We start from the raw sequence: 26,574 nt of genomic DNA, 5'->3' as shown, positions 1-26,574 counted from the left end.
TCCCAAAAGGAAACCGGCACCCATTTGCAGTCATTCTCCATTGCCCCTCCCCCAACCCCTGGTAACCGCTAATCTACTTCCTGTCTCTGGATTTTTCTGTTCTAAACATGCCATATAAATTGAGCCATACTATGGTCTTTTGTGTCTGGTTTCTTTCACTCAGCATGCTTTCAAGATTCATCCATGATGTAGTGTGTAGCAGCGCTCCTTCCCTTTTTATGGCTGAATAATATTTCTTTGTAATGGATCTAGACTTCTTAAGGTGGAAGTCTTCCTGCAAAGACTTGCCCAAAGCAAAAGCATTCCTGTGATAACAGTATCTGCTCGTGCGCTATGCATGCCCACTGGATGAAGGAACGAATGAAAGAATGATACATTCAGGCTGCAGCTGATGGAAACAGCTGCGGGGTGTGACAAGCCTGGGCTCCAGCGCTGCGAGTCTCTCACCAGCTATGTGACCCAGGGATATTCCTATCCTCTCTGATCCTGAGCTTCCTCTCTACACGGGAGATAAAACAGCAACTGTAGCCAAAACTGCTTCAAGTGTGAGCCCTGGAAAGTCAGGCAGAACAGGGTTGGAATCCCAGCTCTGCCCTTCCTCTCCGCGCTAAGGCGGGAGCTACTTCGTCTCCCTGGGGCTCAGTTTCCACATCTGTAAGATGGGACAGACCCCACTATGGGGAGTCTGGGAATATTTAATGTGATTCCTGGGGCACATGAGCGAATGGGCAGGAAATCAGACGCAGTCTTCCCTTGGGTGGGGTGTGAGGTGACAGAGGTGGGGAGGGGGCTTTAGGTAGGTGGAGCCCCCGCTCTCGCGCAGCCGGAGGCCTCCGGCAGGCAGGGACGCATGCGCAGAGCAGCCCCGCGGCCCCTTTATAAGCGCTGAAGCGGCTCTGGGGCGAGCGGAGCGCAGGGCGCAGGGGCTGGACCCGGCGCGAGCAAGGCGAGCCGGAGCGTCCTTTGTGCCGCGCGACCGCCCCGGGATGCGTCCGAGCTAGGAGTCAGGTCGGGGGGTCCGTCGTGGGGAGGGGGCCGCGTTGGGGGAGAGGTCCTCTCGATTAGAGACAGCACGAGATTGGGGAGGGGGCCTGGGATCAGAGAGAAGCCCCCAGAAAAGGGGGGGCTGATAGGGGGGAGGGGAGACCCAGGTTGGGGAGAGAACGCAAACTGGGAGGGCGCTTGGGAATATCAGGGGGACTTGGATTTGGGGGTCAATCCCCGGCTTGTCCGGGGAATGCGGAGACAATCCCAAGGTGGGGAGGGGGCAGGACTGGGGGTGGGTCTCAGAAGTGGGGAGGGTACACTGGGAACCAAGGCTAAGGGAGGGCACCCTGACTTTAGAGAGAAGAAGGGGACACCCAGATGCTATATGGGGGCTCCAGAACTGGGCATCCTAGTGTCTGAGACGAGACACCCCAGGATTTTAAGTGGGGATTCCCAATTTGCAGATGAATGGAGGAATCCAGGCTGGACTGCAGCGGGGAGGGGGGCCCTGCAGATTAGCCTGAGTGTGAAGAAAGGGGGTCTTTCCTGAGTATGAACCGCCACAGGAAAGGGACACCCTACAGTCTCCCTCTCCTTTTGGCCCAGGTCCTGTCACAACATCCTGATTCAGGGAGGAGGCTCTGGGGGGCTCCTTCCCAAGGTGGTCCCTGTTGTTCCCTCAGATCTGGAGTTGGGGTGGTGTCCCTTCTCTCAGGGAGCACACTGGGTCTCCCAGGTGAATGCTAGGTGTGAGTCAACAAAAGCCCCCAGTTAGGATCCCCAGGACCCGTGAGGGGCACCCAGTCCCAAGAGGGGGGGCCGCTCCCAGCACCTCCACATCTGACCGTGTCCTCACAGAGAGACACAGACTCTTGCCTCACCCCTTTAGTTCAATCTGCCCACAGAGATGCTTGTGGAAGTCCTGGCTTGGTTTGGGGGCATAGGCACTAGAAAGTAGGGGACTGGGACCCCAGGCCCAGCCTAGGGAGGAGCGACCCCCATTTCTGTGCGCGGGGCTTTGTTCCTCTCAGCAGCATTAATGGGAGACAGCCAGGATGAAGAGAGGGTTGGCGCTGGGCCCCAGCGGGGGATGTGGGGGAAGGGCAGAGAGGGAGGGGTGGGCAGATTGGGACCTCAGAACCCAGCACCTTCGCTGGCTCAGGGACATTCCCAGATGGAAGGTGCCCCCGCCCCAGGAGGTGGTGTGTGTGTGTGTGTGTGTGTGTGTGTGTGTCTACCCCATGCTGAGAGATGTTGTGTGCCCATGGAGGGTCTGGGGTCCTCTGTGACTCTAACGTGACTGAGATTGTGTCTTTGTCAGGAAACTTATGCCGGGGGCCACATCACCAGGTGGCAAAATGATGTGTGCCCACCAGTCACCAAGGCCACATTTATCCAGCCTGGTCTGTGCCAGGGGCTGGCATCACCATGTGTGAGTGTGTGTGAGGAACTGTGTCTGCTGGTATGGCCTCATCGAGGGGTTTATGTGGAGAGCCTGAGACTGTGGGTGTGTGTCTTTGTGCAGAAGACGTGCTGCCTGCCTTGTAAGTGCCCATATTGTCTCTCTTTGTTAATGTCACTGTGGATCCGAGTGTGCGTGTGTGTCTCCCAGGCTCTGAGTCTGGGGTATGTGGCTGCATGTACAGAAAGAGGGTCCTCTCCTTGTGATTGGTGGTGTGGACCCTGAGCATGGGGGTGTAAGATATGGTCTGTGTGCAGAGTTGGGGAGCTAATGGGGAGACATTGGGGTTCAGGTTCCCAAGGGGCAGCCTGAGATGGTTTATTGAGCCTGGCTTCTGTTCTTCTCTGAGGAGTTCCACGGTCATGGCCATGCTCACAAGTATGCCCAGACTCCAGCTAGAAACACACATGTGCTCATGGCCCCTGCAGAGGGGCACTCGGACCCGCACACCCAGAGACCACAGTGGGTCTCCTATGCTCCATGCAGTACACAGAGCGGCTGCAGACCCATGCACACATCCATACATCACAGGGCACAAGTTCATATCCTTGCCTGGACACAGCATCCCGATGTGCATCTAGGCACACACAAAAACGCCTGCTGGCAATCTCACCCACATTCAGTCCCCACTAAGACAGGAGGTGGGTATGAGGGAAGAATACACACACACACACACACACACACACACACACACACACACACACTCCTTCCGGGCCGCCCCTCCTCCAAGGCCCCACAGGCCCCTGTTTGCATATGCATGAGGCTTGTGCATTATTCATGAGGGGACGAGCCCCAGACAGCTGTGTAAATGCTCACCTCTGGCTGCTCTGGGGAGGAGGTATTTTAAGAGAAGAGGTGTGGGTGTGTGAGGGTGCAAGTGGAGGGAACAGAGTGCATCTGGGAGGGCATGTGTGCAATGTGTGCATGTGGGAGGGTGCACCTGAAACTGTCACTGTTTGGATCACCTCTGTACATTTGTGTGTGTACATGAGGCTTTGTATACAAAAAGCTGATTTTTAATTTGACATTTCTAGCACGTCACAAGTCTTAGCTTGTTCCATCCTCACCATAACCCTATGAGGTACATCCTGGGTGATCCCCATTTTACAGTTGGAGAGACTGAGGATGATGAAGCAGCCTGTTTAAGGGGTCATACAATGTATGAAAAGTAGAGGCAGAGCTTTTTTTTTTTTCCTACTTAATCTCTACACCCAGTGTGGGGCTTGAACTCATGACCCCAGATCAAGAGTCACATGCTCCTCCAACTGAACTAGCCAGGCACCCCTGGATGTAATCTGTGCTTTTAATCATACTCTGTGTGTGTGTGTATTCTCTGAACTCACCCCCTCCTAAAGCTGTCTTGGGGCAGGTGCAGCCCAGAGTCCTGCCCCACCCTCTAATACCTTGCCAGGCCTAGAACAGCCATCAGGGGACATCAAACTTATTCAAGGTTCCAAGGTGTAGAAATGAGGACAGCCTGGAATGGAGAGAGAAGTTGCTGAGATTTACGGGTTGGTAGTTGGGAACACCATCCTGGGTCTGGACTCTACCCTGCTGTGCAGCCTTAGGCAAACCGCTAGCCCTCTCTGGGCTGGAGGTGCTGCCAGAAGAAGGCAGGGAGACTAAGTGGCAGTGTCCCCTCTGGGCAATGTCCCCTCATTGCTGCCCCAGAGTTCAGCACCACGGATAGGTCCCTGGCTGGCCTCTCAGTAGGGCCTCTGGGATCTGGGAAAGGTCATTAGGGATAGGACTAGCTGTCCTCCACAGCCCCCATTCTGGCTCTATCTACACTTCCTTTCTCAGGGCTATCCTTTTATTGGGGTAAGGGTGCAAAAGCTGGGTTTATAGAGTGTGCTCTAACTTGCCATCTGTCCCCACCTCCTGAGTCCCAGTGAGGGGAGTGGTACAGAGGGTTGGAACACATTGGGGAGGGACTACTTCCCCAGGGTTTCTAGTCTCTGGAAAGATGTGAAACCCGGGAGGGCACTGCTGTGTCCCAGTGTCTGGTTTGGGCCTTATGGTTGGCACTCAGTAATTGCCCATTTTATGCCGGGAGGGCCACAACCCCTGGAGAAGGCCGGACCCACAACTGGAGTTTCTCTGTGGACCTAGGAGGCAGCTTCACTAGGCGGTATGAATTCAGAAAGAGATTAGGGTGGGCAGGGGTGAGGCCCCTTCCTCCAGCTGGGACTTGGCAGCTTCTCAGAAATCCCAGAAACCAAGAATAGAATCTTGGCGACAACCAAATCCTGGAATTGAAGCTGAGAATCGTGTCAGTCAGCAAACCCAGATTAAAGGCTGGCATGAAGGCCAGCCTACTGCCAGGACTGGGGACCCCAGGCAGACTGGGACTGACTGCTGCCCTTTAGGAAACCCTAGTCTTATGGGTGAGGCCAACCTGAAAAATGAGATTTTGAACTTGGCTGTGTTAATGTCGATAATAATAATAACAACAGCTCAGGGGAGGCTGGTGGCTTAATTGGAAGAGCATGTGGCTTTTGATCTCATGGTCATGAGTTTGAGTCTCAGGTTGGGTGTAGAGATCACCTAAATAAATAATTTTTTTTAAATAATAATAACAGCAGCTCAAATTTACTCCTTCATGTGAAGCAGTTCTAGGCATTTTATTTATTTATGAGACAGAGAGAGCTAGTGAGTGCAAAAGCAAGGGGAATGGCAGGGAGAGGGGAAGCAGGCTCCCCACAAAGCAGGGAACCAAATGTGTGGCCTGATTTCAGGACCCTGGGATCATGACCTGAGCTGAAGGCAGATGCTTAACTGACTGAGCCACCCAGATGCCCCAGTTCTGGAGATTTTATATGTATTGACTGTGTTTATGCATCTGTTCCTTCCAACTACCTGATGTTATCCCTGTCTAACCTACAAAGAAACCAAGGCACAGAGAAGCTAATCTGCTTTCTCTAGGTCACACAGCAAAGAACAGGCAGAGAGATAACCCCAGGTCTGATTCACTCCAGCATGCATGCTTCTGACTGTGAGACTTGTTTGTTGGGATTCTGAAGTCAGCTGGTCTTGGGCTTAGATCCTGGATCAACCCTTGCTTGCTGACTGTGTGACCTTGAGTGACACACTAGCTGCTCTGAGCCCCAGTTTCCAGATGTGTAGAGTGGGGGGACTTAGTCCTTCCACACTGTCTGGGAAGGTTACACTCACTCCCATTCCACCTCTCTCTCCATCTTGTTCCAGGTCCAGGATGGGGGCCATGTCTATCTGGGCCTCAGGCCTCCTGATGTTCCAGATGCTGCTGTTTGTGGCTGGGGAACAGAGTGAGTGGGCTTGTGGGGTGGGAGAGGTTGGTTTCTGGGGTACTGACAAGATGGGGAAGCTTTTTAACTCTAGAGCCTTCTCCTGCTGGCTCTCTGGCTTGGTCTGGAGAATAAAATGAGAATAGATGAAAAAGGTCTTTGAACAGTCAAAAGCGAACAAGACACCTGAGAAGTTATTTTTAGTCATTGCCAGCGGAGGCTGGAGGTTCCTGCCTCTCACTGTTTTGCTGAGATGAGCTGGAGAGAGAGGGGGAAAAAAATGAGAATAGTGTAGAGATTGATTAGTGATGCCTGCCATGGGTGGGACAATTGAAATAAGGTATGTGTGACTCTCCTTGGCATCTCCCCAGTGGTGGTTAAAAGCCCAGGCATTAGAAATGCCTCCTGATTTGTTCTGTAGTCTTAGGCAAGTACAAATGATGTGTCTGAGACTCAGTTTCCTCAACTCCCCTGAAACACAATGAGACATGGCTACCTCGGCCTATGGTTATGAAAATCAAATGAACTGATTGCTATGTATAGAGTGTCCATTATCTAGAAGGTACTCCACAAACACAAACATTTCCCTTCTCATGGCTGCCTCTTCCTTAACTTTTGGAGCAACTGTGACTCAGAGAAGGACAGTGACTTTCCCATGGCTGCACAGTGAGTCAGTGACAGAGAGTCAAACCCCTGGCAGCCAAGATCTGGTTTTGGAGTGGAGGCAGAACTATGAAGGGATCTGACCCTATTACACCTCTTCTGCTCACAGATCTGTGCACATCACGGATCCGCTGACTGTATTATGAAGTTTTAGGCAACCTACTCTCTCTGGCTTCAGTCTCTCCATCCATAAAGTGAGGGAAATAGCGTTCTCTGCTAGTCCTTGTCTTTGAGTCCTGTCCTCTTTCCACGTTCTCCACTCCAGGCACACAGGATGCCACTGCTGCTGCCTCTGCCACCATCAACAAGGGGCTCCACATGCAGAAAGTGGGGTCCGGGTTGGTTCGGGCCGCGCTGGCTGAGCTGGTAGCCTTGCCCTGTCTCTTCACCCTGCGGCCACGGCCAGGTACAGCCCGAGAAGCCCCTCGGATCAAGTGGACCAAGGTGCGGGCTGCATCGGGCCAGCGTCAGGACTTGCCCATCCTGGTGGCCAAGGACAACGTGGTTCGAGTGGCCAAGGGCTGGCAGGGACGCGTGTCCCTGCCTGCTTACCCACGGCGCCGGGCCAACGCGACGCTGCTACTGGGACCGCTGAGGGCCAGCGACTCTGGGCTCTACCGCTGCCAGGTGGTGAGGGGCATCGAGGATGAGCAGGACCTAGTGCCCCTGGAGGTGACAGGTCAGTTGAGGGCAGGGGAGAGGACAAGGCTGGGAGGGGGGCTGAGCCTGAAGCTCATCCACAGAATGTCACCTTAGAGATCACTCCTTGAACAATGATTCTCTTTCGAGTCTTCTGATAACATCCCAGAGAAAATCTTCTCCAGGGGGCGCCTGGGTGGCTCAGTGGGTTAAAGCCTCTGCCTTCAGCTCAGGTCATGATCTCTGGTCTTGGGATCGAGCCCTGCATTGGGCTCTCTGCTCAGCGGGGAGCCTGCTTCCTCCTCTCTCTCTCTGCCTGCCTCTCTGCCTGCTTGTGATCTCTGTCTGCCAAATAAATAAATAAAATCTTAAAAAAAAAAAAAAAAGAAAAAGAAAATCTTCTCCAGGACTACCCTTTCTATCACACTTCTCTCTTAGCTAAGAGAGAGCAGCTTCTGGCTCAGTCTCTTGTGGACCGTAGTATTTTATAGGCTTTTATAACTTTAAGTCCCTTCCATGGTTACCTACTTTCCCATAAGACAGAGTATATTGACTTTCTATTTGAAATAGGAATACAGATTTGCTTTTACAATAAATTTATGTTTTTAATACAATAAAATAAATTTATGTTTTAAAGAGTGAGGTTTTCTTTCTAAAGTCAATTGAAAAAATATCTTAAGTAAATAACAAGTCCTCAAATACCTGATTAACCCACTCCAGTATTAAATTTCTTCTGTTGAAATATCCTGTGCTTCTTTTCCTCACTGATCAAGGTGAACAAAACAAAAAAATTTCTTGATTATTAAAGCAAAATCCAAGAACAGGGTGTGGCACAGTTGATGCATAAAAAGGTAATTGACAAAGGACTCAGTGAATGCGTGTGTTGTGTGGAAAACATCCTGTGGATGCTTGCTGGGAAGTTGATTTCCCTTAACCTTTGTTGGCCATGGGCAAGTCCCTGCACCCCAAGTCTTCCCCCCGCAACAGTGTCTCACTGCATATTTTATGCGGTCAGCCAACTATTCCTTTTCCAAGGCCTTGCTGCTCAAAACTGATAAAGCTTGAAGGAAACTGGTAAATGAGGAAGGAAGTAAATTCCACCTCTGGGCTTGTTCAACCAATCCATTCAATGAAACATTTATTAAGCACCCACCATATGCTAGTCTGGTGCTGGGGATAGAATCATAACTGAGATGCAGCTGTTGCCTTCCAGGGGCTCTGATAAAAGAGAATAAAATGTTTCATTCCTTTGTTTTGCTCAGATATTTCTTTCATCCCTTAATCAGAATTTCAGTCACAGTGAGCCCATGTCACCTCCTCCAGGAAGTCTTCCATGACTCCATTTCCAGGCTGAGCAAGAAACACTTGATCTCCCATTGTCATCTTCCATAGCTTCCTCTATCAATACATATATTTAATCCCCCCCTTTTTTCTTTAAGATTTTGTTTATTTATTTGACAGAGAGAGACAGAGTGGGAGAGGGAACACAAGCAGGGGGAGTGGGAGAGGGAGAGGCAGGCTTCCTGGCGAGCAGGGAGCCCAATGCAGGGCTCCATCCCAGGTCACTGGAATCATGACCTGAGCCTAAGGCAGACACTTAACAACTGAGCCACCCAGGCATCCCTTAAGATTTTATTTTTAAGTAATTTCCACACCCAGTGTGGAGCTTGAACTCACAACCCCGAGGTCGAGTTGCCTGCTCAACCAGCTGAGCCAGCCAGGTGCCAGGATGTACTTATTTCTTAAAAGGCAGAATTTCTCGTACTCTTCTCCATGCCTCCTGTCACTCCCAGGGTCTAAACCTGGCCATGGAGAGTGCTATCTTTGAAGCCAGACCATCCCGGCTAGGAATTTTGGCTGTGCCTCACACGGGCTGTGTGGAACTGGACATGTCCCTCAGTCTCTCTTAGCCCCAGTTTTCTCTTCTGGAAATGGGGCGAATCATAGTGTTATTATAAGATTTCAATGAAAAAAGCTTATAAATGCTTATTACATGGTAAACCTTTGACAAACTGTAGCCCTTTATGGCCATTTTTATCAGTTTCCCTATCTAAAAATGGGGGCATATCAGTCTGGCATGGTACAGGGCACTATAGGGGGGCAGGTCTCTTATTATCAAACCAGGGGAAGGGGCATTCTGCAAGAGGGAGGTCTGTTCTTGAAGATCCCAGCATAAATCAGCCCCTATCCTGGATGTTCTCCCACAGGTGTTGTGTTCCACTACCGGGCAGCTCAGGATCGCTATGCACTGACGTTCGCAGAGGCCCAGGAGGCCTGCCGTCTCAGCTCAGCCACCATTGCAGCCCCACGGCACCTACAGGCCGCCTTTGAAGATGGCTTTGACAACTGTGATGCCGGGTGGCTCTCTGACCGCACTGTTCGGTGAGGGGGCACACAGGGTCAGGGGACATGGAGACCTAGACCCTGGGGAAAGATGGTCATGGGGGAGCCCCAGGCTCACATATTTGACAGGGACCCCCTCCTTGTCTTGTCAGGTATCCCATCACCCAGTCCCGTCCTGGTTGCTATGGCGACCGTAGCAGCCTTCCAGGGGTGAGGAGCTATGGGAGGCGTGACCCACGGGAACTCTACGATGTGTATTGCTTTGCCCGTGAGCTGGGGGGTAAGTCTGGGGCTGGCAGGACACCCCCACCCCACTTCCTGGAGCCCTGGTTACCTCCCCAACCCCCATGCGTCCCTAAATCCTTGCCTAGCTAGCTCTCTTAAGTCTCATCCTTCTCTAAACCTGCAGCCAGTATCTGAACTCACCCTTTTCTGAGCTTTCCTACCCTCCCTCAGCCCCTCTCCTTCCCTGTGCCCCTTCCCTCTCTCTGAGACCCTGTCCCTTCTCTGAGCCTCTCCTTCTCCCTGGCCCTCTCCCTCTTCCTACCATCCTTTTCCTCTCTGAGTGCTCCCTCACCAAGCCCCTCCATTTCTCTGAAACCCAGCACACTCAAGGGCCTGAGTTACCCTGTTTGTAAAAAGAAGTTAAAGCCCTTCTCTTAGTACTGCATGAAAGATAGAGACTTAGACGGGTCAGGGTGAGCACAGCTGTGGCTGTCCCTGCCTGGTTTAGCCATCACCCAAACCCGACCAGGCTGGGGTTTAGAGTGGGTCCCCCTTCCCGGGCTCTGGGAAAGGATCCTCCAGGCCCGCGTGACGTTGGCCCGCGCCTTCCCGCAGGCGAGGTCTTCTACGTGGGCCCGGCCCGCCGCCTGACACTGGCCGGCGCGCGTGCCCAGTGCCGCCGCCAGGGCGCCGTGCTAGCCTCGGTGGGACAGCTGCACCTGGCCTGGCACGAGGGCCTGGACCAGTGCGACCCGGGCTGGCTGGCCGACGGCAGCGTGCGCTACCCGATCCAGACGCCGCGCCGGCGCTGCGGGGGCCCAGCCCCGGGCGTGCGCACGGTCTACCGTTTCGCCAACCGCACCGGCTTCCCGGCACCCGGAGAACGCTTCGATGCCTACTGCTTCCGAGGTGCGTTTAAGGGCCCGCCCCGAGGTGACACAGCCAGGTCAAGGCCACGCCCCTGGGAGTTTTGCCTTCTAGTGGAGGCGGAGCCCAGATGGAGGAGAGATCCTTGGAAATGAGCTCTGCCATGCGCCATCGCTGGGTGAAGGCCTGACTGACCTTGACAGTGGGTCCTAGCCTGAACAGTGGGGGTGATAACTTCGCATCTTCCTCTCTCAGTCTGGGTGAATCTCAGAAACCACTCAAAAGTTTCAGACAGAGGGGCACAGAGAGACAGATACACAGGTCTGTGCCCCAGCATGCTGGAATGGGAGTAGATTTCTGGTAGAACTTCCCAGCCAGCCCCTGGACCTGACACCCTTTTTGGCTTTCTCCCACAGCTCATCACCCTATACCACATCAACACGGAGACCCAGAGACCCCCTCATCTGGGGATGAGGGGGAGATTCTGTCAGCAGAAGGGCCCCCAACCCAAGAACTGGAGCCCAGCATCGGGAAGGAGATGGTCACCCCCGACTTCCAGGAACCTGTAGTGTCCAGTGGGGAGGAAGAGCCTCTGATCCTGGCAGGGAAACAGGAGTCTCGGGAGACCCCCAGCCCTACCTCTGGAGGCTTCACGCTGGCCTCAAGGCCCCCCCTGGAGACTGAAGAAGTGTGGCTGAGCACAGTGGCCCCCAGCCCTAGTGGCCCTAGCACTGCAGTGGGCACACACACGGAGGCCACTCCTACTGGCCCCATACCCAGGAGGAGGGGACGCTTTAAAGGGTTAAACGGGCGCCACTTCCAGCAGCAGGAACCCCAGCAAGGCCTGGAGATGGGGCTTGAGGACGGCACCCAGCCCCCAACCCCAGAGGCTGCTGGGAATCACGTGGAGCCTCTGCTGGCCACGGGAGCCACAGAAGCCTCAGGGAAGACCCAGAGCCAAAGCCCCTGGGCCGTGCTGACCAATGAAGTGGATGGGCCTGAAGCTGGTGAGTGGGGTTCAAGGGGGAGGTGGGACCTGCTGGGGGGTGGTCTGAGGGGGACGCAGGAAGAGGCTCCACATCCCAGCTGGGGCCCCCGGCCTCACCAAGCCTCAGAAGCCCCCTCTTCCTTGGGCCAAGGGGACTCAACAGAAGGTACCACTGAGAGATAATTCGAATTACTCTTGTTAATATTGTTTCAGGTTTCCCTGGTGGCAGGAGCCCCCCAGACCCGTGGCTGTGGCCCCCAACTGCTGTACCACCTAGCATCCCAGCCCCCAGCAGTGTCCTTGGCCTGAAGCTAGAGGAAGCCAAGGGCCCCAGTGTGAGGCCAGCCATTCCTGCCCTGCCCTGGTCCCCCTCAGAGGCCACTGCCCTGGCACCCAGCCCCTCAGAAGGCCCCAGCACTGCGTCCTGGGGGGTGTCCCCTATGGTCTCTTCCCCAGACTTCCCTGTCATGGCCATGCTTCGTGCCCCGAAACTGTGGCTACATTCACACCCTACGCCCCTCCCCACGCAGGCTGACAGGGTCAAGGGGCAGAGTGAGGTCATGGCCACTGGTCCACCCTCTCCTGCCTCACAGACTGAGGCTGTCCCCCAGGACCCCATCGACCCAGAAGAGCATTCCCTGTCCCTCTCCTCAGTCCCGACAGGACAGAGTAGAGAGACTGCATCCCCGACAGTCGGTAGCCACCGAGCGGGACGTCCAGTAGCTTCTTCACAGACAGCCACAGACATGCAAGCCGGAGCCAGTCATGACCATCCCAGGACAGACTTTGGAGAAATGGGGGAGAGCCACCCTACTGGGTTCAGCAAAACTGAGCTCCCCAGATCCAGTCCACAAGCTTCTGTGGACAGGAATGTGGCAGAAGATTTTTATCCTGCCAAGATAGCCACTGAGCCCACAGGAGTGAGAGACATCTCGGGGTCTGAGTCTGGGGTCTTCAGCACAGTGGAAAGCCCCAGTTCCAGTTCTCAGGCCATCATGGACGAGGCACAGGGCACGTGGCCCTCACTGCACACTGACGGGCTGGACTCCCGCTCCCCATCGGCACCCTCAGGGGGCCCCAGAGTTGTCTTGATTCCTGGGGTCACCCCAAGTTCGGAGCCTTGGGCCCCTATAAATGGAGAAACCATATTGGAGCCCACAGATTCCACAACCACACTGGATCCCAGTGATGCTGGTGGGATTTGGGAACCTGGATCCCACGTAGTTGAGGGAGCCAAAAGCCCTACCTTGAGCCCTCAAGTGGCTGTGGATTCAAGCATGGCGATGTCCCCTTGGTCCCTGGACCAGGGGGACAAGGTTGGGGTCCTGGCCATGTCCACAGTGGTCTCTTCAAGCTCCCAACCCTATCCAGAGCCAGAGGGCCAGATGGTGACCCCGGGAACACCGGGAACCTTGGTCCCTTCACATGAGGGCAGCCCCCCAGAGGAGCTGGTTTTTCCTTCTTGGGCACCAACGGCAGCCAGCGTGGACAAGCCTGTCTCAGTTTCCTCAGGAGCGCCTACAGTGCCGGGGGACTCCCCTAGCACCCTTCCGCCTGCCTCCCTGGGCCCCGAGGAATTTGAGCTGGAGGTCCTGGCAGGGAGCCCAGGTGTGGAGGGCTTCTGGGAAGAGGCAGCGAGTGGAGAAGAGCCGACCCTGCCAGGGACCCCTGCAAATGGGAGTGCAGAGGAGGGTGAGTTCAAAGCTTGTGACCTCATCTAGCCCACTGTGGTCATGGCTGAGGGGCAAGAGGCCGGGGAGCTCAGCGCTGGGAAGGGAGGGTTATTCTGGGGGACCCAGCAAGGAGACTTGGCAGGAAGGGCTTTTTGTTCAAGTGGGAATTGCAAGTGGGATTCAGTGCTGCGGATTGTGGGGGCCCTTGAGCCACAGGGAAAATGGGTACTGGGAAGAGGCACAAGGGGTGGGCATCACCCCCACTTTATAGAGACCAAAATAAGACTTAGGGAAGTATGTCTGCTTCCTAGTGAGTAGCCAGACTTCAGTCAGAGCCCGAGTCTGTGGAAGCCTTAACCTCTCTCTTATCTGGGGGAGTCCAGAGAAAGTCAAATGCCTGGTTCTCCTGGGCCTAGTCGGCCCGCCAGCTCAGCTAGCAAATGCTGGCTTTTTTTTTTTTCTCCTTTTTGGTTAATTGAGGTTTAAAAAAAAAGCAGCAGCTAATTAAAAGACACTTTTTCTGAGTTGCAAAACACTCTTATTAACACAACTGGTTTTACACTTGCTCCTTTTTTTGAAGGCCAAGTGTGGCCGTGCTGCAAATAGCAGAGGCAGGGTTCCATCTTCCACCACCCCCCGCCTCGGTCACCCCTAGGCGGTGTCCAGGATGGCATCCCCTTTTCTCGGATGCCCAAGAGGCAAGTGGACTCTGGGCAGGGGCACAAGCCTCCGTAAGGGCTGAGGCTTATCAGCGCTTGTTACTTGGTTGGCTTGTTCTGGGGTCTTTTGTTTTTTTTTTTAACCCTTCTTTTTAGGATCAGTTTTTTTTTAAAGATTTTATTTATTTATTTGACAGAGAGAGAGAGATCTCAAAGAGGCAGAGAAGCATGCAGGGGTGGGGGTGGGGAGTAGGCTCCCTGCTGAGCAGAAAGCCTGATGTGGGGCTCGATCCCAGAACCCTGGGATCATGACCTGAGCCGAAGGCAGAGGCTTAACCCACTGAGCCACCCAAGCACCCCTTGTTCTGAGGTCTTTACTGGAATCAGCTTGGTCCATCCTTATAATGGCCGTGTGGAACAAGTCCTAGCATGATCCACTTTACAGATGGAGAGACTGAGGCACAGGGAAGTCAGTGGCTTCAGCTGAATCATGCCGCTGAGGAGAGCGTAAATGCTAAGATTTGAATGAAGGCCCATTGGACAACAGTGTGTCCCAGACACTAGGTCGCATGGTGCATATTTCATTGGTATCAGAAACAAACACCCGAGGTCTTGGGGAAGGGGTGAGCTCACCCAGGGAAGGAGCAGAGAAGAGACTGGTGGTGGGGGATAGGCAGACGGAAGCAGGCTTAAAGCCAGAGGAGCTAGAGAAGGGGTTGCTCAGAGAGGCAGGAGGGGAAAATCATGGGTAGGGGTGCTCAGGAAAGGGCTTTGGGTGGAGCCCTCAAGACTATAGTTGCGTCTGTCTTGGACTCACTGGGTTCTTGGCTCCAGACTGAAGCCAGTGGCAGCCTGGGTAGAGGGAGGCAGCCAACGCTGGGGGAGACCCAAGCGCCTACCCACCCGCCCGCTTGTAGCAGAAATGCTAATGAAGCCAAAAATAAATGCAGCACCAGTGAGCGACTGAGTCACCGCCAGCCCGTGGGTAGGTGTCGGCAGCTCGGGGCACCTGGCGGGGCTCACGCGTCCCAGCGCCCGGCAGCCCCATGCGTGTGCACACACGTGCTGGGATGGTAACAGGGACGGATCCATCCAGCCACAGGCCCCTCTGGCCATCCACGGGGGCACATGCCACCACCCCGAGGACTAGCATGGGTGTCTGTGAGTGACAGAAGGGCCAGCAGCAACTTGCATTCAGTTAACAAGCAATTAGTGAGTGCTGTGTTTCAGGCCCCATCTGGAGACCAAGTCCCTTGTCCCCTGGAAGCTGACATTCTAGGGCAGCATTCTAGAACTTTAAAATGATAGAAATGTTCCAGAGCTGTGCTGTCTAACATGGTAGCAACCAGCCACGTGGGCTTACTGAGTCCTTGCAATGTGGTTCGTGTGACTGAGAAACTGTGTTTTTACTTTTATTCCATTTTAATTTGAACTTGAATAACTATATGTGGCCGCCATGTGGAGCATCAGTGCTCTGGGGGAAGACACAGACCAGTAATGATGACCCTAGTAAATAAGCAAATTATACGGGAGGTTAGAAAGTGATATGGGCAAAAAAGAAAAATAAAGCAAAGGGTGGGGTATTCCAGTGGGAGTTTTCTCACAGTGGAAAGGGGGAGTCAGAAAGACCTCTCCAACCACATGAAATCCGAACAAGCCGGAAGAGGGTGAGGCAAGAGCCATGCAGAGATAGAGAGGAAGAGCATTCCAGGTGGAGGGAATAAACTGGACAAAGGCAGACCCCTGCCTGGCATGTAGTAGGAACAGCAAGGCTAGTGTGTCTGGAACAGAATGAGCGAGGGGAAGAAAGGAGGAGGTGGGGCAGGGAGAGGTTGGGAAAAATCACACAGAGCCCTGTGGGCTGCAGTGAGGACTTTGGCTTTTCCTCTGAGGGTAATGGGGAGCCATGGAGGGACCTAGGCAGAGAAGGCGTGTGACCTCACTCAGGTTACATAGGCTCTCTCTGGCGACTATGGGGAGAACAGCCTATGGAGGGTCACAGCAGAGATCAGACCAGGGAGGAAGCCAACTGGTTATTACCATCTCAGTTTCTTGGGAGGCCTTGGACCAGGAAAAACGGAAGCAAATTCTAGATTTTAGGGGCCAGAGAGAGGCCCTTAAACTTCTAGAATCTTGGAGGCCAGACTTGGTTCTCGTACTGTTCTGCTGTGTGACTTTAAGCCAGGCCCTGCTCTTCTCTGGGTGATGGCTCTAGTGTCTACAGTAGAAGATGGGAGGTTGGCCTGGGATAGGATGAGAATTCTTGCTCTGCCCCTACCAGGCCCAAGGGTGGAGACCACCCATCAAGGCATCTGGACCTCAGAGAGGCCAAGGGGAAACTCAGCTGCCTCCAGGAAACCCAGCTGATGGGGGGAAATGGTGGGCGAGGGAGACAAGGAGGCATATTCCTCACTGCCCCGTGAGTGCCCAGTCCATACCGAGCAATGCTGAGACTTCTTAAGATGCCTCAGATTGATATAGACAGAGCCAGACAAGACATTATGGTTGTGACTGGGAGAGGGATGAATTGTTTTGATTTCTATCTTGTAGATGAGGCAACTGAAATTCAGAGAAGTAATTTGTCCAGGGTCCCTAGTGAGTGGCAGAGCCAAGGATTAAACTAACCTCTCTGATTCCAGAGCTCGTGGTTAGAACTACTATAATCCACCACCTCTCTGCATTATAACCACTGAGGATGCATCAAAAAAGATTGAGCCACCAGAATGAGGGAGGTGATGATTCCCACTATTGCCAGTGCTGCTTATACCCCACTTGGAACCTTATGTCCACCTCTGTGCTCCAAACTGGGAGAATTACGATGACCATTAGGGCATGCCTTGAAGAGAGGGACAGGTCAGGGAGGCACTTAAACCCACATTCCAGGAGACTTCCAAAAACAAGCTTCAGGAAGCCCATTCCTGTTCAGTCAGTGTGCATAAGCAGAGTGGCCCACTGATGCTCTGGGCAGTTCCTGAGGGGAGTAAGCTCCTCATCACAGGAGCATGCAAGAGGAGATCGGTAGCTGCCTTCTGGAAGTTATAGAGGGGACTCCCTGGAGAGGGTTTTTGGGGAGTCTTAGGTCTGGCTTCTGGGAGAGCAGGCAACATGGTGGCCTACCTCCTCTCCACACTGCCTGTCCATTCTGCAGCTGCCTTGGATCTGTGCGAGAACAACCCTTGCCTGCATGGGGGCACCTGTAAGGCCAACGGTACCATGTACGGTTGTAGCTGTGACCAGGGCTTCGCCGGGGAGAACTGTGAGATTGGTGAGTGCCCCAGACTCAGGATGGGAACCTAGACTTGTTTGAATCCGAGGCCTGGGGTCTACTCCAACGGACATCCCCAGGAGGACTCAGGGATAAAAAAAGGCTGATTTCAGAAGCTCCCTTCCCCTCCCCATCTCCTCGGAGCCAATAAATCAGCCCCAATTTGCTGAACCAGCACCAAACAGCTGAGCTCTTGTCCTGGGGACCAAGGCTCAGGTGTGCTGCCTCCCATTACTATCAGGCAGGGATGAGAGGGAAAGATAAACGATAAGGCTTGGACTCCTCCCAGATCCGAGGGGACCCTTCTGAGCCCGAAAGCTCAACACAGGAAATAGGAAAAGTTATGAAATTTTAACAACAAATATAAATGCTATCAGTCTTGACCTCTGCGCACTACCTCATTGACTTCACAACCACACTAATTACAGAATTATAATAAACATAAGCAGTGTGATTTCTTTTTTCTTTTTAAGATTTTATTTCTTTATTTGACAGACAGAGATCACAAGTAGGCAGAGAAGCAGGCAGAGAGAGAGGAAGGGAAGCAGGCTCCCTGCTGAGCAGAGAGCCCGATGAGGGGCTCGATCCCAGGACCCTGAGACCATGACCTGAGCCGAAGGCAGAGGCTTAACCCACTGAGCCACCCAGGCGCCCCAGCAGTGTGATTTCTTGAACTCTTTTACCAACCCTCCACTTACAGTCACCCTTGAGAAGGTGCTCTTTTCATCACCACTTTGCAAAAATTAAAGAGTCCCAAGGAGGGAAGGGACTTGCCCAAAGTATACAAATCCCGGGCACTGTCTACACAGGAGTTGTTAGGAGAGCTCAAATGATAGCTAGGTCCACCTACAAATAGCGTCCTGTCTTGGCGCGTGTCCTTGCAAATGCTCTGGATCTCGGTTTCCCTAAGTTCCGCATTCTGGAAAGACCTTCCATCTTCGACATTCTGTGAGTCTGGTTGCCAGAGCATTACTTTCACTGTTCTGAAGTCCAGTGGAACATTCCACACTCCCTGGTCCTCAGCTGGCGCAGTGGCATCTGCTCTCATTAATGCTAATTCATGTTAATTGCATGGGGTTCCTCCCCTTGACTTCCAGAGTCCTTGGGCCAGCTGTGCAGACCACACCGTTGGTTCTCTCTGGCCCAGGACGGATGGTAGGATCATGACCTCATCTATTGCCTGGTTCCTTGTGGGGCCTGGGAGCCAAGGGGAGGCCGACCTCTGACTCTGTCCCACCCCTCCAGATATTGATGACTGCGTCTCCAGCCCCTGTGAGAACGGAGGCACCTGCATTGATGAAGTGAACACATTCGTCTGCCTTTGCCTCCCCAGCTATGGGGGCAGCCTCTGCGAGAAAGGTGAGTCTCTCCCAAGACCCTGGAAATAGTACCAAGGAGTGGGTTTGATGGTTGGGCCACGCGTGCCCCTCCCGTGCTTTAGGTCTCCCTCTCTGCTTCTGTGGCTGTGGGTTGAACAGATGATCAGTTGTCGTTTGGGGATGAAACTCACATAACATAGAATTAACCTTAGAGTGTACAATTCAGTGGCATTCGGTACATTCACAATGTTGTGCAACGACCACCTTTAGCCATTTCCAAGACATTTTTGTCACCCTGAAAGGGAATCCTGTATCCATGAGCAGTCACTCCCCATCCTCCTCTCTCAGCCCCTGGCAGCCACTGATCTCCTTTCTGTCTCTACGGATTTGCCTGTTCTAGACGTTTCATATAAATGGAATCCCGCACTGTGTGTCATTTTGTGTCTGCTTCTTTTGCTCAGCATGTTTTCAAAACGTATCTACATTGTCGTGTGAATCAGGGCTCCATTCCTTTTTATGGCTGAGTAATATTCCATTGTAGGGATCAACCACATTCTCCTTATCTGTTCATCACTTAGTAGCTGTTTGGGTTGTTCCTCCCCTTGTGGTTAATGTGAAGAGTGCCACTGTGAGCATTCATGTGTAAGTTTTTGTTTAGACACCAGTTTCCTTTCCTCTCACCTCATTCTTTTTGGTTACACCTGGCAGGAATGGCTGGGTCACACGGCAATGCTGTGTTCAACGTTTGGAGGAACTGCTAGGCTGTTTCCTGCAGTGGCTGCCCCCATTTTACGTTCCCACTGGCAATGTACGAGAGTGCCAGTTTCTCCACATCCTCGCCAACACTTGGTGTTTCCCTTTTTATTTTTTATTTATTTTTTAATTTTAGCCCTCTTAGTGGGTGTGAGGTGGTGTCCCATGATGATTCTGATTTGCATTTCCTAATGGCTAATGATGTTGAGCATCTTTTTATGTGTTTATTGGCTATTTGTGTAGCTCTTTGGGAAAAATATCTATCTGAGCATTTTGGCAGGAGAGAAATTTTAGGACATTCTGAGATCCATTTCCTGAGTTCCCCGGGGCCACACAGAGTGTGCGGGCCAATCAGGGAAGGAGACGTCAGAGTTGGGATGAGAGGGGTGGGTGTAAAGATCTCCAGTTGAATCTCTTCCTGCAACAGAGAAGTGAATATGGGAGGGGAGAGATGACCAGGGTGGGGGGAGGGTAGAGCCTCTGGGGGATGGGGACATGAAGAGGGGTGATCTGGCCCCACAGTAACCTTGGGTTTTGTCCTCTCTCTGACTCACTGGCTGTGCTCATGGCCAGGAGGGCGGGGCTTGGCCCAAGGCCAGTCTCCCTCACACTCCCATCCCACCTCCCAGACACGGAGGGCTGTGACCACGGCTGGCACAAGTTCCAAGGCCACTGCTACCGCTATTTCGCCCATCGACGGGCGTGGGAGGACGCCGAGAGGGACTGCCGCCGCCGGGCTGGCCATCTGACCAGCATCCACTCACCTGAGGAACACAGCTTCATTAACAGTAGGGATGCTGGGGTGGGCAGGGTGGCCCTTGCAGTCCCTTTGCCAGGGCATCCCCTAGGGTCCTGAAGACACTACCTTTCTGAAGCTATGTGCATTCATGCCAGCCCTGACCCCTTGAATTCACGTGTCCGTTTATCCACTCGTCATTCCATTTATTCACTTCATTCATTCATTCACCAAAAATTTACTGAGTATGTGCTGGCACCGTTCCAGGCACTGGGACACAACAGTGAGTGAGACACAGATTGTCCTGTCTTCAGGGATTGACGTTCTTGCGGGGGCTATAGGCAAACAAGTAAATATCTAATTAAATAAGTCTATACTATAATTTAGCTGGTCCTGAGTGCACAAATGACAAAACAGAGCCAGGGGAAAGAGGGCAATGAAAAGGCATCTGTGATGTGGGGGTTGAAATGAGGATGGAGCTCTGCAGAAATCTAGAAAATGAGCCTTGCATCAATTAAATCTGGCATTTATTGATTTATTCATTATCCCCGTGCCATTTGCTCATCCATCCAATTATTCACATTTCCCCCCTCCCCTCCCATGTTAATTCCTTCATTTGTTCATTCCCTGGTTCCCTCGTTGTTGTTGTTGTTGTTTTCCCCTCCATCGTAATCAAACACACGCTTATCCTCTATGACAGTCAGTGACTAATGCCCTCACTCGCTCACCTGCCTGCCCTGTCCGACCCCACTGCTGGTTCTCCCATTCCTTACTCTCTCCTTTTCTACAAAGATCTGACGCGTCTCTGTTTATTCCTTCTTCTGGCTGTTTGTTTAAGCCACAGATCATGGCAAGACTGGAGCTTAATCCCGGCTTTTTTCTTGCTTCCCTCCCCCTCCCCCTCTCATCTGTGTGGGAAGCGAGGGAGCGGGAGCGAGCCCACACAGAGGCTGGGGGAAGGGCTGGGCTCCTCCCTTCCCACACCTTCCACCACTCCTCCAGCCCACATCCCAGGCTGGGGGAGGGGTGGGCACCCAGCCCTCAGGATGCCCCAACTCGCAGGCTTTGGGCGTGAAAACACGTGGATCGGCCTGAATGACAGGATCGTGGAGAGGGATTTCCAGTGGACGGACAACACGGGGCTGGTGAGTGGCAGGAGCCAGGCTTGGGTCTCCCTAGGACAGTGGGATGGATAGGACCTACGTGGGCTCTGTGCTCTGGCCTGACTTTACCCTCTTGTGCAGATCCATCAGAGGTCCTTATAGCTCTGAGATTCTCAAGTTGGTTGGCAAAGGAGCTTCAGCAAAGCCCCAGATAGCCCTTGACTTCCCAGCCCTGTAAACATCTGGTCTACCCAGTGGCTAAAGTTAGAAACCTAGGACCGGGGCCTGAGGCCTCCTCTTGCTCACGACCCTGTCCTCCAGCCATGGACTCTAAGATATTCCGATGGCCCTACAGCCTCCCTTATCACTCGCTGGGACCCCTCCAGCAGCCCCCCCAACCCCATCCCCAACACACTCGCTACCTACACTCCTGCCCCTCCACCTGGCAGCCAGGAGAACTTTTTGAACAATTGTGGTGAAGTTCACATAACATAAAATTAATCATTTTAAAGCTTCCTTTTTTACATTTTTTATTTAAGTCATCACACCCAATGGGGGGCTGGAACTCACGACCCGGAGAGCAAGCGTTGCATGCTCTTCTGACTGAGCCAGCCAGCTGCCCCCCAAATCGATCATTTTTTAAACTGTGTATATCAGTGGTATTTAGTACCTTCACAGTGTTATGCAACCGTGACCTTGGTCTGGTTCGAGAATATTTTCATCACCCCAAATGGAAAACCTATATATACGGGGACCTTCTAAAAATCACACATCAGATCATGATTCTCCCTGCGTCGAGTCTTCTCAGACTCTCTATTGTTCTCAAGATAAAAGGCCGCCTCTTCCTGCTATGGAAAACAGTCTGGCGGTCCCTTAAAAAGTTAAAGTCACACAGGATTACCACATGACCCAGAAACTTCACTCCTAGGGAGATACCCCAAAGAAGTGAAAGCAGGTACTCAAACAGACGTTTGGACCCTCATGTGCACAACAATCCTATTTACAATAGCCAAAAGATGGAAACAACCGAATGTCCATCAGTAGGTGAATGGGTGAACAAAATGCCGTCCATCCATATGATGAACACTGTTTGGATACTAAGTGAAGACGTGGTACAATGAGGATGAAACTTGAAAATATTATGCTTAATGAAACAAGCCAAGCATAAAAAGGCCACATATTGTATGACGTAGGATTCTATTTACGTGAAATATCTAAAACAGGCAAATTCGTAGAGACAGAACATAGATCAGTGGTTGCCTGGGGCTTAGGACAGGGCCGAATGGGGAGTGATTGCTAATAGGATGGAGTTTCTGTCTAAAGGGATGACAAAATCCTGGGGATAGATAGTGATGAGAGTTGTACAACGTTGTGAATCGTATTAATGCCAATGAAATGGACACTTAAAAATGGTTAAAATGGTAAATTTTATGTGATACATAGTATACTCAGTTTAAAAGAATCCATCTCCTCTACTGGTGCAAAAACTGGCCCTTGGTCCCCTCCTGACCACACCCCAACTCCATCTAACAGCTCCCGCCCACTGGCCTCCGTTCTGTTCCTCAAACAGGATAAGCTCTGTCCTGCCTCTGGGCCTTTGCACTAGCTCTTCTCTCTGCTTGGAATTCTGTTCCCTGCCATTTCTATCCTTGAGTCTTCAGCTATCCCCTTGCCTCCTCAGGGAATCCCTCTGGGACCTTTGTTCAGCTATTCATGTAACAGTGACCCGTGTGGAAAACAGACTATCAGGGAGAAAGGAAGGAGGTAGGAGGGCTGAGGAAGAGGGCACTGCCGCCTCTTGGCCAAAGGAGGGGTGACTCCGAGTATAGCAGAGGCCACTGTCAGGCAGAGTAGTGCCCATTGTGTAAATTGAAACACTGAGTCCTTAAAGTTTGAATGGTCTGGCCAGGGGAGTCCTGCGCTAGGCAGTGAAAGAACCTGAGTCCCTCTCTTTCCTATTCCCGCAGCAATATGAGAACTGGCGGGAGAACCAGCCTGACAATTTCTTCGCGGGCGGGGAGGATTGTGTGGTGATGGTTGCACATGAGAGCGGGCGCTGGAATGACGTTCCCTGCAACTACAACCTCCCCTACGTCTGTAAGAAGGGAACAGGTAGGCTGCTACTCGCCCCACCGCTTCCCTCCTGCCTCTCACACTCACTGGTTCTTTGTTTTATTTCAGTTTTTCTAAGTGTAAGTCAGCCCTGCCCACTTTTCACTACAGCACTGTGTGAGAGTGACCGTTTTTTCCCACTTTGGCCAACTCTGTGTGTTCTCCAAATTTTGTTCTTTGTTCATGAGAGGGGAAAAAATAGTATCTACTTGTTATGGTCGTTTGCATGTCTTTAAGCATGAGAATAATCAGCTGTTCCTATGTCAATAAGCTATTTGTATGTGTTTATTTTTCTGGGAAAATAGTTCATCTCCTTTGCATAACTTTCTATAGGCATGTTGGTCTTATTGATTTGTAAGAGCTCTTTACATATTAAGAGAACACTTGGAAGCATTCTCATGTCCACCTACCTCTGATACTTTTGTTTATTCTTACCTGTGTTTCTTTGCCAGTTTTCGTGTCCTTTCTTCTTTTCATTTGCACAGGTTTATTCTTGTCTCCCACCTCCTTCTCTGCCATCATGCATAAGAACTGAGGAGGGTGGGATGTGTCCAGGAGGTTTCTGTCCCTAAGGAGCTCCTGGTTTGGATAGAGGAGACAGACACAGTCACATCCAGCTGGAGAAGTCACAGCTGGGCAAAGGGCAAGATTTTGCTGACGGGTGTCTTATACCCCAAAAGAGAGGAAACCAGTTCAGCCCCAGATGTGGCCACTTCCCTAATTGGTGGTTCCTCTGTCTCCAGTGCTTTGTGGTCCCCCTCCGGCAGTGCAGAATGCCTCACCCATTGGTGCTCGCAAGACCAAGTATAATGTCCATGCCACTGTACGGTACCAGTGTGATGAAGGATTTACCCAGCACCATGTGGCCATAATTCGATGCCGGAGCAATGGCAAGTGGGACCAGCCCCAAATCGTCTGTACCAAACGTAAGTGGCTGTCCCCAGACACCCCAACACAGGTTTCCAGCTATTTGTAGTCTACAATCACAACATCTTATTACTACACATGTTGATCTGCCTGATAATACAGCCCTGCAGATAAGCGGGAACTTACCAGCCCGTCTGGTGTTTCCTTCATTTCCCCTCCGCCTGGAAAGGCTCGCTGCATCAGGCCACCCTCCTCTCAACACCTCTTGCCATTTCCTTGTCCTCCCTCATTTCCCCACAGCCAGACGGTCCCATCGGATGCGGCGACACCATCACCACCACCAGCACCATCACCAGCATCACCACCACAAATCGCGCAAAGAGCGCAGAAAACACAAGAAACACCCAGTGGAGGACTGGGAGAAGGAAGAAGGGAATTTCTGCTGAGAAACCAGGCAAAAGGAAGCACAACCCCCTTCCCACACCTTCTCTGGAGGCTTCACCTGGGGAGACAGAGCCCAGAGAAAAACAAGAGGGTCTGGAAGCCCCTGTGCCCCAAACCACATCCCGCCCCCATAACCCTTTGTAAAAAACTACTCTCTCCTCTTTCTTATATACACAAGGTCCACTTGGCAGGCAAAGCCAGGTATCTGAAAAGTCAGTTCTAGTCAGGCTGAACTCTGGGAGCATCTCCCAGTGGAGGGAAGCACAATCAGCAAAGATCATTCTTTGCACTGGTTAAGTCTTTTGTTGGCGAGGCTGATTACCGGTTGTTGAACTAAGGCTTTGATGAGGGTGCAAGGGTATATATTCAGATTCACACTAAGGAATTGCTTATCACACCAGACATGCAGGCGTAGTAAACCATCAGATGTCCTAAATGCGGGCTGGAGCTTTTAGTTAAGGTTGTTGGCTTTGGGAGTTGAAAGTTGAACTTGACAGCTGCTCTTCCTCCACCTTGGACTTCAGCCCAAGTTCCGTCTTTGGTCTTGGGGGATAAATGGAGTGTGGAACTCCAACATACTGAATTTTAGGAATGTTTTAGAACAACCTCCTCTATGCCCTCAGAGTTAGGGGTCAGGATAGTCAGAGCAATATATGGGCAATGGAGGGAAGGTGTATTGCTTACCCTCCCAGGTCGAGTCCAATGCTGAGATTTGGTGGTTCTGTATGTGTGGTGAATCTCTCTCACACACACAGAAGAGAGGATGTTTAGGGCTTGATGAGCCCAGATTTCTTCCCCCTCCATCTCTCAGGGAGACAAAGAACCTCCTTCCTGGACCAAGGAGGTACCAAGTTTTCTAGCTCAGTGCCCATACCCATCCCTCGAGAGACATCAGTAGTGCCCCTGCCCTGGGTCCCACTCCTATTCCTGCCCCATCCCTGTCTCCATTCATTGCCTGGCGGACTAGAAACGCTTAAAACTTGAAGTAGTGACATCTACCTGCAGTCATGTTGTAGAGAAATGCACAGTGTTAAAACCGAAACACACACACACACACACACACACACATTTTTCTCTCATCGTTTAAAAAAATCTTTTAAGTGGGAAAGAACTGACTGAATCTGTTCCCCCAAATCTGCAACCTGTAAAAGAACTTTCCAGGCCAAAGGCCAGGATTCAGCTCTCTGATCTCTGGCAGGAAAACCCACACCTTATCCTCCATGTTTTGTCCGCTCTCAACTCCTCTACTCTGGGCAAAATCTGTGGATTTGTGTTAAAAACCACAGTGGAGAATGGTCCTCTGCAGGAAAGAAAAATAAGCAAACATATGGTCCAAGGGTTCCATAGAGAAAGAAACGTGTTCAGTGAGCCTATATTCCTCCTGGGAAATAATACTGTGGAGTCGATACTGAGCTAAAGAGACACACTCTCTCCTTGAGTCTTCTCGACAGCCGGGTGATTTTGGAACCATTATTTCCCCATTTTATACATGACAAAACTGAGGCTCAGATAAGAAAAATGCACTGGTTTGAAGTCACAGCCAAGAAGGGAGCAAGGATTTGGTCCATCCACTGTGACTCCAAACACTGCCCTTTACTTTGGGGGAAAGGGTTGAAATGTAATCGCACTCTCTCACATACATGGCAGACTTAGGATAAGACTGAGAAGTGCAAACTAGACCCTTGTCCTTGACCATGGTTGTCAGTCTTCCCTGCTATAGACATTGTCCACTGTGCCACCTTATAGTCATAGAGAAAGCCCAGGGATGTACATTTGCCTTCTTGCTTTGATAATTTTTTTGGTTTAAAAATATAATAACACATCTTCAGTAATTCATGTCATAAAATAATTTTCCTTTTGGGGGTGGTGCTGGGGATGCAATTTTTTTTGGGGGGGTGTCTTGGTTTATGCTCCCTGCCCTTGACCCCTTTAGTCCCTTGCTCTGCCCCCATCCCAGCTCTGTGGTGGGAGGGGGCTCTGGTCTTTTCTAAAGTGGGTGGTTTGTCTTTTAGTCTTTCCCTTGGGGATGTGCGTGTGTGTTTGCGTGTGCCGCGTGTGTGGCATGCGTGTGAGTGTGTGTGCGTGTGAACAGCTTCAGGTTCTGCTGGTTTTGCTGTGAGCTGCAGTGTTCTGTGGGTCTGTGGTATCTGACACTGTGGACATTAATGTACTTCTTGGACATTTTAATAAAATTTTTTAACAG

At 51.9% G+C, this 26,574-nt stretch overlaps 1 protein-coding gene across 2 annotated transcripts; it reads left to right on the top strand.

Moving 5' to 3' along the window:
- Nucleotides 1-890: 890 nt before the first annotated feature.
- NCAN (neurocan) lies at nt 891-26,574 on the top strand. 2 transcript variants are annotated; one of them, XM_047696420.1, is made up of 15 exons: nt 891-1,008; nt 5,657-5,736; nt 6,644-7,057; nt 9,225-9,399; nt 9,513-9,640; nt 10,201-10,494; nt 10,869-11,459; nt 11,654-13,132; nt 16,921-17,037; nt 18,283-18,396; nt 19,739-19,897; nt 20,908-20,990; nt 22,916-23,060; nt 23,804-23,986; nt 24,228-26,574. In XM_047696420.1, exons 2-15 carry the CDS (start codon nt 5,664-5,666, stop codon nt 24,371-24,373), a joined length of 4,101 nt encoding a protein of 1,366 aa, XP_047552376.1. In that variant the 5' UTR covers nt 891-1,008; nt 5,657-5,663; the 3' UTR covers nt 24,374-26,574. The 2 variants fall into 2 exon arrangements, with proteins under 2 accessions (XP_047552376.1, XP_047552387.1); XM_047696431.1 differs by lacking the exon at nt 23,804-23,986.

This window comes from Lutra lutra, chromosome 1 (assembly GCF_902655055.1).
Source record: "Lutra lutra chromosome 1, mLutLut1.2, whole genome shotgun sequence".
NCBI lineage: Eukaryota > Metazoa > Chordata > Mammalia > Carnivora > Mustelidae > Lutra > Lutra lutra.
The sequence above is the reverse complement of the archived record's forward strand: the minus strand, read 5'-3'. Positions and strand labels throughout refer to the sequence as shown.